Source organism: Gavia stellata, chromosome 22 (assembly GCF_030936135.1).
Source record: "Gavia stellata isolate bGavSte3 chromosome 22, bGavSte3.hap2, whole genome shotgun sequence".
Lineage (NCBI taxonomy): Eukaryota > Metazoa > Chordata > Aves > Gaviiformes > Gaviidae > Gavia > Gavia stellata.
Window position 1 is genome coordinate 426,455 of NC_082615.1, and position 16,692 is coordinate 443,146.

A 16,692-nucleotide genomic window follows, 5' to 3' on the forward strand; every position below is an offset into this window, starting at 1 on the left:
CCCTGACCCCTCTCAGTCTCCTGCTGCATGTGTGAGGGGTGAGACAAAGCATCATTTCAGACTGTCTCAGCTGTGGAATCAGAGGAGAAAGATCATGGGAAAGCAATGTGCACAGGGTCTACAGTAGTTCCTGATGGGTTAGCAATGTCCTTTCTCTTTCTGCTGAGACCAGATGTACATTCTAGCAATGGCTGTCACCCCTATAGAGGTTTTACAGCAAGTCAACAGGCAGTTAGCCAGCCACTTTGTGAATCACTGTGTGAAAGCTGCTGAACACCTGGACTTACCCATTGCAGAAAAAAAATAGAGAATTTTTGAAGATTCCAAGAGGAAGTCTTGAAACACTTTCTGATCATCCATCTCAGTAAAGAGATGACTGGTCCCTGGGAGATCTGAGAAATGGTTATGACTTTACAAACCAAGAGTTTTGCATCAACTGCTGTTGGTGGGTAATGGTGAGCAGAAGACCTTTAACTACATGGATCGGCCTGAAGGCCAAACAGTTGCCTTCCACTGATCTCTGGGTTACCATGCTTGTGCCCTAACCAGTGATAGCTCTCTCAAATGCTCCAGCATACTTTCGTCATCTGGTGATAGCTATGATAAAGACAGAGCAACCTAGGAGTACATCTACACAAATAAGACCTTGACGAAAAAGAGACCTATTTCCTACTGCTGAAGCAATGGTGCTATGAAGGCAAAGCAGGAAGGAGGCCCGTGAAACCCTGTGACAGAGATGTATGCTGGTACCGTGTCCCAATGACAAATGCTGTCAGTGTTTATCTTGATACTCCCAGCAGCAGCCGCAGCAATGACAGGACAAATAAGCAGTTAAGACAAGTCAGCAGGTGCAGTCAAAGAGCTGTCCAGTCTATGAGACTTGCGATAAACATTACCCATGCCAATGCAGCTCTACCATAGGAAAGATAGGTACTGCAGTTTTATAGCATATTGTCATTGGCTTAGTATATGGCTCAAAGCCAAAGAATACTTCCTGAGTGTCACGGTGCAATCCCACTGTTAGACAGCAAGCCTTGCATGCCAAATGTGACTTTATGGTGACTGCATGGCTCAACAGGTCCAACTTTGCAGCACAGTCAAGGAAGAAAGTGCATATCCAACATGAGACTCAAGAATCTGCCTATGGATAGTCCTGCTCTACCGGTTTTGCAGGGACAAAGGTCAGAGCCAATTAGTCAGATTAAATCAAAACAGTGTCCAGACAGCTGCATATGCCAGGGCTGGATGAAGCTTCATCACACACTTTAACAGAAAGGCCTGGAGGTTCCATTCAGCTTCTGCTTTGCCTGAGGCCTAGATGACACCACAGGCTACACTTCTCTGGTACATTATCCACTTTGAGGAAGCATAGGCGTTTGGGATGTGAATCTGATAGTGCAATATAGCCCAGCTAGTCAAAAATACTCCCAAGCAATATCATCAAACCGATAAACTAGCAAAAAGCAGTATCTACACAGCTAGAAGAATTTCAGGCAGCAGGCTGAGAGAAACTGAGCTTGCCAGGAACACCAGCTAAGCTGGAGGAGTGGAGGGGCCAGAGTGCCCCTGTACATGCTGCAGGAGAATCCTGTTGTCTCACAAAAGGCTACAGCCCTCATGGAATGTGTGGGGGGCTCAGAAATGCACGATTCTTGAGTCCAGCACAAGAAACAAGAGCAAGCCTAACTTCAAATCCAGTTTGGCTTAGGACTACCCTGGTGAGGAGCTTTCTCATCTAAACAGAACTTGAATAGGTGCTCCCTAAAGCAAGGACCAGAACACAGAAATCCCACTTCTACCCTCTCTTTTATTTTCTGTTATTCTGAGAAGCATATTTCTTGCTGCATAGCAATCCCATTGCACTAGCTGAGAGCACAACCGGAGGTGATTTGGGCATTCTCCTGAGAAGAACTGGTTGGAAGTGACCTCCGGAAGTCTCCGCCAAGCTACTCACTCCGAGCAGGATCACTGCTAACAACAGATCAGGTCAGACACAGCTTTGTCTAGCCAGGTTCTGAGATCTCCCAAGGATGGAGACTCCACCACCTCCCTGGTCAGACTGTGCCAGGGCTATCCTGCCTTCCTGGAGAAAATCGATTTCCTGATTTCTGACCTGAACCTACCAAGCAGGATGTGGCTATTGGCCCTTGTTATATTGTCTGTAACTTTTGTGAGGAAAATAAAAAGCTGCCTGACATTACGGAGAAACTGAGTCCAGGCCATCTACCTTTCTGGAGTAGGGTTCCTGTGACAAGAGCTTTTATCACATAAAAACCAGGCTCTGCCTCTCACTGGTTTTATCTGACCTCAACCCAGTGCATCTGAGTAAGGGTCCATCACCATGATGGCTCGGGACTGAGTTTAATCATCTCCTCACCCACCTCTGAACTGCAGTGGGGACAGGGCATCTAAGGCCTACTGATCTGCCCAGCCATGCAGGGGATGCTGCTCATGAGCCAGAGCAGACAATGCTTGAAAATGAAGGCAGTGTTTAATGGTACTGTGCCTTCTGGAGGCTCCTATGAGATGTCAGTGCATAAAACTCATGTGAATAATGACTTGGCCAAGTTCTAGGCCAAAGGCTTCTGAAACAAAACACATCAGTCCCTGAATGGACCATGGGGCACGTTGTGACAGCCCACGGCTCTCCTTGCACTCAAGGTGAGTCAGAAAGAGGAACGCCAGGGGACGTTCCTGATGGCTTCAACTCCGTTGTGAACAAGGTGAACTCCTGCTGTCCTTTCCTCCCCTGTCATTCTGTCATTCTTTCTGCTAAAGAAATCTGGTTTTGCTGGTCACAAGTCCCTGTTTTGCAATGCTGTTCTGAGCTCATGACGAGAAAAGCAGGTAGACACAGAGTCTTAGGTAAGCCAGAGGTGGTACAAGTTTGACAGGTCTTGAGCATCTGGTAAGATCGTGAGTTAAGTTTGCTTCTCTACTAGCACAACAGTGAATAAAACACACACATACAGATGGAAAATTCTGTCTTTGATGTCCCATTACATATGGTTTTCTTCCCTTGTCTCCACAGGCAAGCTGACTCTGACTTGAGCAACTTTTCAATTAACTATTTCTGTTTTTCCCTAACGGTGCTTCACTGATACCTGACATTCTATGAAACTACTTTGCATATATGTACATATATAGGCATCAATATCTCCAGCTAAAGGGAAAGGAAATAAGGAATGTGATAAAAATTATATCCTTAACAGTGTTTTATATTCTAACATTTATGGCAGGGGTGTTTCTACTTTACGTTCTCTGTCTTTTGTAAAAACTTCAGATGCCTTCTAATGGTCAGAATTAAGATAACAGAGCATCAGAAGACTAAACCTTCTTATAATTCTTTTCTTTCATATGGTGGCATCGTAATATTAATTCCTTTGACTCTGGGCCTACTTTGTCATCAAAATCAACTTGAGAGACAATTTCCTGCAACAGATCTGTACTGCTAGGGTGACACATTTACTGGAGCCCCCACCCCCACTTACCGTTTGTGAAGGTGTTCACATAGTATCTTCGGCCCTGAGGAGACATATAGCTCTGCCAGCCAGGGGGAAGATGGCTGTTCAAGGTATCTTCTCCTGTCTGAGGAGTTGCCTTTCTGGGTTTCTGCTGAGAAAAAAAAAAAAAACAAAACAACCACCTATTAAGTCAATATCTAGATAATGTAAAGTCTAACCAGACACACATCTGGAAATGGACCATGTGGTTTGGCATTCTAGAGACTGCAATACACCCAACGACTTTCAGTCCATTTCTCCCCTCATCTGTCCTAGGTTCATCCAGAACATGAAGCAATCTTCCCTTGGAGCACTGGCTACACAGAACATCCTTTGGCAGAGAAATGAAACCCCTCTGTATTTGACGTGCCATGAGCACCTTGACTTGTCCAAGAAAATGATTCTTGTTAAGCAGTAAAATGCAAAGCATGAAATAATCAAGTGTCTGAGAAAGAAAGGCATGCATCTGGCACTCATTTACTTTCATGAGGATACACTGGTGGGTCAAAACACTGGTCATGAGGGTGCTGCCCCAGTTTCATTTACAGGGGCACCATCACTTTCAGACGTTTTCAAGAAGAAACACTGCAGAGCCGTGTTGCCTATAGGAGTAGTGTGCTGAAGTAAACTTATCAGTATGCTGATTATACACTAATAATGCATGTAATTAACAATGCATACATTACTGATCTAGATGCAATCTGGATCCATATCATCCAGATACAGGATCGTTATGATCCAGATTACTAGGAGTGATCCAGATCATTAGGAACAGCAGGAGATGAGCGTCATGCTGTCACCTGCTCTCCAGGTACACACAGAACTGCTATCAGGGTTCAAGTGCCGCCTCAGCTGTACATCTCTTCACCAACTCAGTTGCAAGCCTCCGTGCAGGTTCAGGGTGCAAGGAAAAGAAAGAAGTGAAGCTGAAGTGCAAGTAATTGTCCTCACTACATTGCATCACCTGGACTACTTCCCTTTTCCAAGTAGCTCTGGTGGTTCCTTTGTAGCTTGGGATTTACAGCAGCTGTTTGATGTGAGACTGGCAAAGAGGGCTTCATCCCAAAGGAGGCATGAAACCCGCCTGGTCCCTTCAGTCAGGAACACTGAATAAGGCAAAGGTAGAGAGATAAGATGCATGGCCAAAGATTGCCGGTTGCAGCCCTGCAGGGTTGCCTGCAGCTGTGAACCCAACAGCCTCTTCCTGGCTCACATCCAGAGAGCTCCAGTTTGCCTTTCCACATTCTCTAAGGCAAACCAGGCATTCGAAGTACTCATTTTTTGTTTGTTTGTTTGCATTGCCTTCAAAGGAAGAAAAATAAAAGAACAAGGAAAAATGTGTGAAATGGAATTATTTATTCCATGGAAGCTAATCTCTACCCAGGAAATGCCTTCTGACACAGTGGGGGACAGGTCTGAAGTGACTGCACTCAATTCACAAGCAGCCACATTCAGGGGACAGGCACTTTCAGCATCTGGCTGCATACAATGTTCAAACATTGACAGACATATGAACAGTACCATCGGAAAGAAACCTGTGATGTGTCCTTCTCCTACACATTCAGTCTCTGAGTGAAATTCCAACTCCATTCCAACCCAGAATAAAAAGGACATTTAATGATTTTGGAGCCAAAAGTCTATTTTATGTTTCTTTTCAGTTTCAGAAAGCTCTGATTACAATGGCTCTCAAGAGGCACTGAACTCGAGAATGATCTTGCGTTCGTGCCTCATCAAGCGTACTTGCACAGACAGGTCACAGGCTGCAAGGCAGCCATATGGACCCAAGGCCAGTGTGAGATGAATACTGTCTCACCGCTGCAGCGCAGATGGAGCCTATGCTGGTTCAGATTTTAGCTCCTCTCCTTGAGCACAGATACAGCCTGGGAGACTCAGCTAGCTCAACAAGAATTTAACAAGTTAGCTTGGGAGATAGTGAAGGACTCTGCTGGGTGTATGACTCAAATCCCATGCTCTGTGTGCCTATGGCTAGCAGAGTGCTATGCAGAATTAATCAGTAGGAACTCTGCCATCTATTCCTATCCCCTGTGTTTCTGCTCTCTAAGGTTTAATCAAATCAGTTTACAGTTCCACTCACCCTGCTGTACATGTGAGAAAGCAGAAGCTTTCACAGTTTATGTTACTATTTGATTTTTTTTTTTTTATCTCAGCTTAGGATGCAAGTGAAAATTCTTACACATTACCCTGCCCAAAGGCACATGTTCTCATTATTGTTAGAGTTACACTATTGCCTAGAAATGCACTAAATTAAATTCTTGTCTTAGTGAAGCTAGCAGAACCATGCCTGTTTTGTGATCACAGGGGCAGGACCCCTCCATACATGCCTCTGAAACACCTCTCTGTTTCATATAGTTTTCCGTGAAAACTCTGAATCCTGCTAATCAAAACATTAAACCTCATAAATATGATGGAAAAATTAAGCTATCCCAGTTTTACCTCTGGGTTATCTGAGTTCTTCTCCAACATGATATAGTTGTTTATGCAAGTGCCTTGTTTCACTATGCAATGCCACTGCTAACATGGCTCCAAAAACCACGTACTTATTTCCAGTTCTTTACAGCCACTTACCGGCACCACCAGAAACTTGCTCATGCAGCCCTGACACCTGCAGTATGGCCCTAATATCCAGCATCATCCTTTTGTTTGGTTTTACTCTCAGTCAAGACAGAAAATAACTCACTGCAAGCTTCCCAGGCATGACGTCCCTGGAAGCATCGCATTGTTTGTACAGGTGATGCAGACCAGTGGATGGGTGTATGGCACTGACACATACTTTTATCACATGGACCTTACAAACAAAAGCTGTTTTGTGCAAGCTTCCTGTTCAGCTTCTGTGACCTGCCATGTAGGGGAGCTTTTCTATCTCACATCTCTCTCAGACACCCCCTCTCTACAGTTCCACCTAACCTAAAGAAACACTGGGAGGAAAAAAGAATTCTTGGAAAGAGTATGTCTGACCACTGCAGCCACCCCAGTAATTGCAATAACAGCTAAGAAGGTGGCTGGCTGATTTCTTTCTCCAGGACTACCTCCTGAGGGGCTGTCCTTGCACCTTACCCACACACAAGTCTGGTGAGAAAGCGAGGGCCATAAAGGCATTCCGAGGTTCATGGTCAAGTAACATATGCAGAAAGGGTCAGATCAGAAGGGAAAGCATGATAGCCCCAAGCTGTTTTTTGAACCACAAAAACAGTCTCTCTCCCAGCATATTCCAAGGGATGGCACAGAGTGCTTGGACAAATCCTGGGACAGCTCCTGAACTCTCTCCATCACAGGGTTAATGGCCCCCCATTACTGCTTGCAGAAGCACACTGAAGAAAAAAGAAATTCCACAGTGTAGGAGTATACCAGCTCATGAAGAATTTGGCAGCAGGTTGGGTCCCTTAGATTCACTGCACAGATCTCTGGCCTTGAAGATAACAAAGTTACACCAGACTATCTCTGCTGTGCATGATCACCCCATAGAGAGGAATTTGGGATAATCCAGCCCTGGGTTCTGTTCCAGAATCTAGAAGGTACAGAATTTCACACATTTTTACTGCACGCTCGCCATTTCTGTCCTTAACACCTTCTTTCCCTTCTGGAACTGAAGTCCTACCCATTCCCACTACCCTTCTTTCTTAATATGGTCCTATAGTGATGCCATGTACCAAGTACGTCAAGACTAGGTTCAGCTCACTTTAGGGGCCCATGGTATTACTTCATTTCATACGGTCAGCACCAGTACCCTGCAAGGACAGATACTGCTGTTTTGCTTAAGGGAAGCTCTGCAATTGCCCCAACATCCTTTGAGTGACTTTTTCAGTGTTGCTTCAGGTCTCCCTGATGGACTGCAGGAAAAGCGGAGGTCTTTTACAGACAGGTGCCATGGCTGTACATTTAAAAAAAGGCTATGCTAAGAGATGGATGTTGACAGTATAGAGTGGACACCAGCAAATGCTGGATGGAAATAGTATAAAGACCAAAGTTAAGGAAATGTTTTAGGTATAGTCCCTGACAAAATGCATATCACTTCAAAAAATCACACAAGCGTTATGTTTTGCTGTTGCTAATTCTATTTTGGAGTTACTAATATTTCTACCTTTGCTTCTGGTTTTGTCAATAAAGTGTTGCGAGCACAGTAGTCCCTATCAATGATGGTCAAGAGGACTGAATATAAGGGAAACCCCAGCACTGCCAAATACAGAAGTTCTTGTAAACAACGGGGCAACGGTTTGCTTGGATGGGCGCAGAGTATGGATGTGTGGATTTCTTCCTTTTCTTTTAGAGAGGAATGTTACCCTAAACAGCAGCTCACTATTGAGCTGGACTTTATTCCCCCCATGGGGACTGCGGAGGAAGATCATCTGGATCCTGGGACCACTTCTGTGTTAGAGCCCCTAACTGGTCCCAGTGCAATCGCCTCCCACACACGCTTAAACTCCCATTCCTATAGCACCTCGGTTCCAAACTGATTCTCTGTGGGGGAAAGAGGAACTGAAAATGGCATAGGGGAGGAATCGAAGAAGAAACTTGGCTTCATCCTCTACTGCTCACCACCCTACACCCACTGAAGCAGAGATACCAGGAGGCTCTGGGATAGATGGTGTGGGGCAGTAGCATGTGGGGCTGGGCTCTATAATGCATCACAGATTAAGTACCTCATAGTTTTGGCACACACTGCAGCGCATCCTTTCAGAAATGAGAGTGCCATGGAGGCCATGGTCGCAGCACATCGTCCCTTCTCTGCCAAAACAGGAGACCTGAGCAACAGTAGAGACTTTCTCGCTCTGTTTTTCCCAGCAGACAAAGCCCTGTCCTAGCCAGACCCTCCACAGTCCTTTCTTCCTTGCATCAGGACAGCTAAACTGGAAGCATGTTCACACACCCATATGGGAGAAGTTCAGGCTAACCTGGCATGTAAGGATAGGCAATCCTGCTGCCGAGACGAGACAGAGGCAGGGACCAGGAGACAGCATGGAGATGGGAAGTGATGGGCAGATGGTGTTCAAGAGCCCAGCACCACCGCTGGCACAGCACCACCAGACAGGCTTCACACCTCTCCCCAAACCCAGCTCTTATGGGACGCACCCTGTGCCCCAGCCACATGTCACGAAAAAAGCGAGGCACTTCTGCTCGCACACCTCTTCCTTAGGCAGCTCAGCAAGACTGTGCTATTACTTTGATCTCTTGTTCCTATTTTTAGGAAAATTATTGCCAGGATAGTTTATGAGACTGGTAAATCACAACAGAGGACTGTCTACATGGAGAGGAGGTTTCGATATCAGCAGAGAGTATTGCGAACCAGCGAAAACAGACAGCAGACAGTGACTGGAAGTTGAAACTAGACAGGCTCAGATTGAAAAGAATCTGCCGATGAGGATAAGTATTGATTGGAACAGCTTACCAGGGGGCTGTGCACTTCTTGTAGTTCCTCCATCAAGATTAAGTGCCTCTTTCTAGAAGATCTGCTCTATTCCAGTCAGAGAAAAAGATAGGACCCTGAAGCCCCTGACCCAGCAGTGCTGAAACTCGGGCTGGGTGAGCTAGCAATCCCTTCTGCCTTCCAAATCTTGCAACTCCCGCAGTGCCTTTGAGCTGAAACACTTACGCCACTCCCCTCACTGTCACTTCTGGGAGTGTCACCAGCTGCTGCGTGGTGGTGGACAGGCGGATTTGGGCCTGAAAAGGATGCCTGCAACACACCGTTGAGGAAACAGGAAATCTGAACAATGTGAGCAGAGCAGAGAACGTGTGACCCCAGTGAAATCCTCCTGCATCTGTATTTGCTGCCTGGAAAAGGGACCAAAGTATCTCTCAAAACATTCAAAACCAAGAACACAAGCACTTCCCTCCGACGAGATCGCCTAGGATCAGAAGTCCATATAGCAGGGGTCCATATATGCAGGGGTAGACAAGAGCCAGCCACACAACAGGGCTCATTCTCCATGACAAGTGGTGGTTTTCATTTACTGTCTGCAGAAACACAGGGACAGGATTCTCCAGATATATACACAGCAGAAGGAAACCAGAAATGAGCGGCAAATGCAAAAGGCATCTCAAAGCAGAGAGGGCACTGGAGGTCTTCAGCACCAAACCATCCACCTGAGAGCTAGCAAAGGCGAGCATATGAAACAAGAGTAGATCCATGGAGTTAACCCACCTAGTCCAGGACACCAGCACTGACAAAAGGCAGAAGGATGTACTTTTTAGGGCAGAGCACATGAACCTGACCATTACCTGTGGCCCATTCCCCCCGCATCCACAGGCATTGGGTCAGGGATGTCAGGGAGAGGAGGACAACCAGTGTGGGCAGGACAGCCACCCCACAACATCACAACCTACCCAGAGGCAACACTCTTGACCAGGGAACAGTGTTTCATCTGTGCGCTGTTAAGCACAGATTGTCTAGAAGCATGTCTGAAGAGAATGACAACTGGGTCAGACATCCTGGATGCTCCATGCGAAAAAGAGGACGAGCTATGGCCTGCACGTTGGCGCCCTGGCGCTTGCTGTCTAGCTGAGCCAGCTCAGAACAGGGCACCATGTCCAGCAGGGAAGCAGTGGGGGTACCTCTCCCACTCCATCTCTTCTGACTTGCTGACTATTTTGGTTTTCTTTTCTTTCTGGCTCTTCTTGATCAAGTTAGCAGCAGCCCAACTCATCCTGTTCCTTTGGAAGACCACCTGGCAATGTGATCCCCTCCCAATGGTGGAAAAAAAAGAAAGCCAAAAGGGGTTTTCCGCAGCAAAGTGAGGCAACAGGGAGTGAAGGACCCACAGACATGAGTCCATCCCATGCTGACTGACCCCCTGAGACAAGTTCAGCCTTGCTCAATAGAGGAAAATCACTTCCCATTTTCAAACTGCAGGAAATCCCCATTCCCCTTCAAGGAGGGATCCTAGGGAGGAAACATCTGTGCACTTAAAAGCCTGAGCTCCCTGAAGATCTGTTAGCTCGCGTTGCGCTCCAGGCAGAGTGCAGCCCAGGGGCTCTCCCGGACACACAACTCAAGGTAAAGCAAAACAATTCCAAAACCACAAATGCAGGCCCTGAGCAACCTGATCTAACTCTGAACAGGGGGTTGGACCAGAGACCTCCAAAAGTCCCTTCCAGTTTAAATTCTTCTATGATTTTATGATCCTATTTCGACAGAGCATCCAGTCTTAGAGCAAATGAAGAGGATGCCTCTGCCTGTGGGAAAGGTTTGAATTAAATGCAGTGTCAGGACACTCACCTGCTGTTGCCACTTGCTCAGAGTCACACTGCATTTCTGCTGCAGGCCCAACAGCACAAAGAAAAGCTACAGAGTCCCGCTAAGCAGCTCCCCTGCAGTGTCCTGCCCAGTGCTGGATGATCACTGGTGACAGAAAGCTGGACAAAATGTGCAGGGGAAGCTCCCTGCAAGAAGCAATGTGAGGACACAGCAGGGCAAAACTGCCATAATATGAACCTGCACCAGAACAGCCCCCTGTCCTGCGGGGAAAAGCTTGCTCTGTACTGACATTACTGAGCTTATGTTTCTAACTGCAGTTATCATAAATACCTAACTTTGCAAAGGTGGGTGCCATCCCAAGGGTATGAAACAGAAATAAGGCAGATATGGTGCAGTCAAAGAAGTGGGGTCTGTTTGAACACAGCTGATGATACAAAGAGGATTTGCTAGTGCGAGAAGTCCCTGAAGACCCTCAGTGGCAGAGGTGCCCACACCAACACTCATGTCCATCCCAAGTTTGGCATGAAGATCCCAGCACTGAGAAGTGCCCCGCAGACCCTCCCCAGGCTGGGCATGGGCATGGGCATGCCTGCACCAAGGGGTGCCGGACGAAGCGGAGTGCCCGGGGCACCTCTGAACCCCTCCGGCATTACACGCAGCCTCTCTCTCGAGTACTTTGAGTCATTCTGTGTTTTGTTCATTTTTATGCAATCTTTCTTGCTCAACGTTTGGTTTCCATGGAGTCACATACACTGTGTGAAACAGATTTATATTTAGAAAGTGGAACGGGTCATATGACCTGTCCCGGTTGCCATGGCACCCAGCACAGCTCCCCGTTCGGCTGGCTCTGATGGCACATAGCTGCTGCACGCGGGCAAGTCACCCTCCCCGGGTGGCCCTGCGGGCACCACCTCTGCAGCAGCAGCACAGCCCGCCGCTGCCAATGCCACTGCCCCTCCCCACAGCCCGGCCAGTGGCATTCCTCTTCTTTGGGCACCATGCCTCCTCTGCGGCCACCTTCTGTAACACCAGCCCTCTTCCTCAAAGAGAAACAGTCCCTTTGCCTCTGCCAAGTGTCAGGGTGTCTCAGAGCGCTGCTTGCGCTGCCAGGCTGCAGCCCTGGGCTGAGCTATGCCCAGCACATAGCCCCCATGCCAGTCTAGCAGGACAGCTCTCATTTCTCCCAGTCTTTAAAATCTCCCTGCCCTAGCAAGTCTCCTCTGTGCCATGCCAAAGTCTTCTTCACCCCTTCTTCCTCCTAAATAACTTCTCCATCTCCATGCAGCTGCTGTTTCCTTGGATGCTATCCCTGCCACCTTCCTACCAACCCACCACAGCTGGGACCAGGAGGAGGACAGGCTTGCCCTTGTGCATGGGTCTCTGCTCTGGGGCCAACTCCCCTGTAGCTCCGCACTGCTCTGTTTCCCATTTGGCTCTGAAATGCCGTGTGCATGCTTCCCACCCAGCTGTACCTCCCTGCTGAGGGCCTGCTCTCAGAGCCAGATCCGCAGCTGCCAAAATCCTCCCTCCTCTCCCACCCAGGTCCCTAGCTGCGGTGCAGGCATGTGCCCAGGACATTGCTTTAAGGTAATATCCATGAATAGCAGCATGTTTGCAGAGAATTAGCTTTCTGGGACCAGTATACTTTTCTCTGCCAGTACCCTAAACTAAGGAAAAACAAACTGTTTCTGGAGGATACATGACCTAGGGAGACAGACTGGGTGATGTTTTCTGGCTCAGTGGTGTGCGAGAGACCAAAATCGGTGGGAAGAGAAATGCTCCGATCTGCGGATCCTGCCTAGACCCCTTCAAAACAGGGGCTGTCAAGCCAGAGGTGAAAAATCCAAGTAACTCCAGTGCACCTCAGTCCCCTCCCTTCCTTCTCAACGTGTGCCCTGTGCACGAAGCGATGTAAGGGGCCAGGCTGGGAGAAGCCACAGCATTGAGCTGCATCTGAGCCTGTCCCTTGTGGTGGGTCTCATGGGACCCATGGCATCAGGTCTGGTCCACATCCTACCGCAGATGATGCTCAAGCCCGAGCAAAGCAGCAGTTCAGGGAGATGCTTGGCAATGGCTATCAACGGTTTTTGGCTGAGGAGAAGGATGCTAGGCAGATGTAAGAAGTAGGAAGGATAAGAAAGATGGGTGGGGGGGAGATTCAATGTGGGAAAAAAGCATGGGAGTGGGGCCCTGATTTGGGGAGGGTGGTTAGCAAGAAACAGAATAAAAAGCCTGTGACATCTCCCGATTTGGGGAGCGGCAGGTGTGGCAGGAGGGTGAGCACAGTTTGCAGAGGAGGACAGCCCGGCTGCTGACTTTCTCGCCTCTTGCTCTGCCTGAGCTCTTGGCACACTCCCAAGCGAGTTCTTCACTTTCCTATGCTTCCTTTTCAGTGTGCTCACAGCCGGTGTGAGTGCTACCCTGTGACAGTATTTAGCACTATCTGACAAGGGCGTAGAGTCCTGGCACTGAATTAGCAACCAAGAAAGGGGAAACAAAGTACCACCCTCACAGCAGATGCCAAAGACCCTGAACAGCCAAATGGGAGTGGTGTCTGCTCTGAGTAAGAAAGCCTGTCTAGAACATGGTGACCATGGCTACACGCACATGTGTATCCCTGCAAGTATAACGCATATATACCCGCAGGGAGCTCAAGAATCTCCCCCTAGGAAAATACACGTTTGTTTTTCCTTTCTTTGCTAATAGACAAAAAGTCATGTAACAGACAAATCTGTCACATTCCCTTTGAGTAGCTCCTCCCGGCTACTGTTATCCAGCCAAGCTATGCGTGGAAAGGTGATGGCCAGAGAGAGACTGGATGGGAAAGAAGCTGCGGTCAGTCACATTGGGCAGCAGCAAGGAGCTGGCACTGCTAGGTGGAGTTTCTCTGGCATGGCCTGGGAAGGTCAAACCTGCACTTGGCCAAGGAGGGGCCAACCAGGCAGATTGCTGTGATGAAGAGCTCAGCTCCACACACAATGGAGCACAGAGGAAAAGTAACAGCAACATAGAGGGACAATGACGGGTGGGGAACCGAGATAACCTAAGCCAATGAACAGAGCACCCGCCTGGAGCCTCCCCGGTGCATGAGAGCAATCAGCCCATTGTCTGGGGTGAAAACCATCACAATGAGTCAAGGGAAAGGCTCTCTAGATCATTTTACAGACTGATACTGCCTCTAGGGGTATGGGACTCATCATGGGATGCAGACAAAGAGCATCTTGGGATTATACAAGACGAGGGATGGTTAGGGGAAGAAACAAAGCTGGGGGAAGGGAGGAAACCAGAGTGGGAAAACAGAGAGAGGTAAGGGGATTAAAGGAGCTAGTAGTAAATGGGCAGCTGGTCATCACATTTGTCTGTCCATGCCCCGAGTCTGATCACTGCAGTCCATCCTGTCTTCTTATTAAAATCCATTTCTAACTATTTTCCTGGGTAAGGGCCTCTCCATTCAGTATGCATGTGCATGCATGGAGATTTAATTAGTGCCAGCAACTGGAGTGGGGAACCAGAAGTCATAGGGGCCAGTGTGTTTGCAGTGCCAGCAACTGGAGACACTGGAGTATTGGTGTATCATGTGGGTGCATATCAAGCTGGACTAGCCAGGTATCTAAACAGCCATAAGCCTTGGCCAGATACTGGAGAGACCAGAGGGTCTTTGAGCTGCTACTGGAGGGACCAGGAGATCCAGGGACCACAAATTCTGGCTGCTGGCTGAGACCCATTTGCTTATGTGTGTCTGTGTGTGTCAGGTGAAAGGATCCATGGCTCAGCTGCCTGGTAGACGTGGTATCTACATCCAGTTACTGGAAGGATCTTCAGTATGTGTCAGCATGTGCTGGTGTGTGCAAGGAGGTCTGTGAACCAGCAACTGGAGTGGGGCTGTGGTCTCAGGGGCTGCATGACCAGGTGCCAGCAAGAGAGACTGGAGACTGGGATCCAAGGGCCAGCTCCTGGGCAGACTGTCTCAGGCCAGTTACTGGAGGGCTCCACATTGTATATACATATGCATTCCCCACTACCAGACCTTTATCCTTTTTCAGCCAGAAAGGGGAACAGGATGAGGCTGTTGGTGCCGTTTGTGAGAGTGCTGAATGTTTGTCTGTGTTGATCTGTGCAGCTGGCCATGTAAGTTTGTGTTGTATGCCTACTGGAAATGCATGCTTAGCCTCCCTGCGGTCTGGACCTGGGGATATGGAGCTGTGGCAGCCTTGCCTCTAGCAGGCTGCCCAATTCAGTAGCCCCTAACAGGGTGCACAGGCACTTCCCAGCCCTTGGTATTCATCTTTCCAGGTGCTGATGAGGAGGACAGTTAGCTGAGGTGAAATAAACCCAGTCCAAAACAAAGCTAAGCAATGATGAAGAGAGATACCTCACATGTGCCTGTTCCCTGTTATAGTCCCAGGGGAATGAGGGAGTGTTGCAGCGTATCTCTGTGTTAATGCCTTCGTGCAGAAGTTCAGCTCTGCAGCACCAGTTTAAGAAAAACATTCACACACTATGTCTGCCTAAACTGTAAGGCACGGGGTAGTGAAGAGAAAAGAGGCAGATCTCAGCATCAACATGTGGCCTTGGAGACCCTCATGGGAAGTCAGCATATGTACCATACAGAAGTTAAAAGGCAAGTGCAAGAATGCCAGGAAGGACGGAGCTGGTACCCCTCACCCATTCCCAAGCACAGCTGTGTCCAGCTGCCTCCCTCAAACATGGAGCAATCCCTCCCAGCAGTCTGTTTTCCTGAGGCAGTCAAGGAGTTTCTCTGAAATATCTGTAGTCCTTTTTCTTCTTCCCAAAGAGAATAAAGAAGTTAGCACTCTCCTATTCCTCTTGTTTTCCTTTCAGCACCATTGTTTTTTCCTGTTCAGAAAGTTAACATTTGCCATCTCCACATATGGGCTGTGGAGGTCTGGGAATGGTTCATCTGCCAGTATACAGCCAGCTTGGGTCACCAACACGCAGCGCATGGAGTGCTCTGCCCTGCTACCTTTCTGTTATTAGGAAATTAAGCCATGGTGTCTTCCTACCATGATATCTTGAAATAACAGAATGTGGCCAGCTGGGACAAAGCTGATTTCTCAAGAGATCCAGAGCTGATGGTAGCACAGTTTCATGTTTCTATGCCCAAGCTCTGCATGCTGCCACATACACTCAGCTCACTAGGATATGACAAAGTTTGATGTGAGCTACTTGAGTCACAGCACCATCCCCTCAATAAGAACTGAGACCTGGAGCTCTGCCACAGGCTTCCATGAGTTGGCTCTCCTGGATCCTAAGGCTTCCCCAGGCAAGAGTTATCACACCATGGCTTGGTAGAGTGGGAATGGGCAGGAGAAGGTAAAAGCCTGGGGATGAGGCAGCGCCAGCACTCACAGAGCTCTGGGCTGGATGTGCCCTGTGCGGGGCAGCCCGTGAGGAGGCAGGAGCCCTCCTCCCCTCGCCCTGCTCAGGAGGGACGTGCCGCTCAATCTCTGACATCAGCATCTGGTACAAGGCAGAGCACCAGGGCCAAGCGCTCTGAAGGGCTTTGTTGTCTTGGGCAGCCAGGGACAACAGGGCTATTGTTGAGCAAACCTTGTACTGTAGGAGTCACCCCCAAACGCCCAGAGAGTCACAAGGCCAGGTCAGTCCAGCTGCAGCATTACTGCTTGTCTCCAGTTTGATATGACACACTGCGGGGACAGATCCCCCTCTGACTGCAGAGTGTGGCACACGAGCAAGATGGTCAGAGGCCCAAGAGGCAGCCAGGGAGCCGGGGGCATGCTGCTTGTTCCAGGTGCCCCGCACTGGAAAGGTGACTGGAAGCAGTTAAAAAAAGAAACTTCCCACAGCCACCTAAATTTACGGTCTGTCCCCTCTCCCTTGCCTGCTGCATGGTAAAGGGGGGCAGAGAGGTCACCCACAGCAGGCTTGAGGGCAGGCAAAGAGCTGGGCAGCACGGCTGTCTTCTGCACTCCTAGGGCCCTGTGAGTGCAGCTG

At 48.6% G+C, this 16,692-nt stretch overlaps 1 protein-coding gene across 2 annotated transcripts in view; it reads right to left on the bottom strand.

The window, feature by feature from the left end:
- Positions 1–16,692, bottom strand: part of GAS7 (growth arrest specific 7) — a 98,647-nt gene that overhangs the window by 54,630 nt on the left and 27,325 nt on the right. The window contains exon 2 of one of the 2 annotated variants that reach the window (XM_059828221.1): positions 3,492–3,612. In XM_059828221.1, coding sequence (XP_059684204.1) covers positions 3,492–3,612 — 121 coding nt within the window. Of the gene's footprint in view, positions 1–3,491; positions 3,616–16,692 lie in introns of both variants that reach the window. The other variant, XM_059828220.1, reaches the window with a different exon arrangement.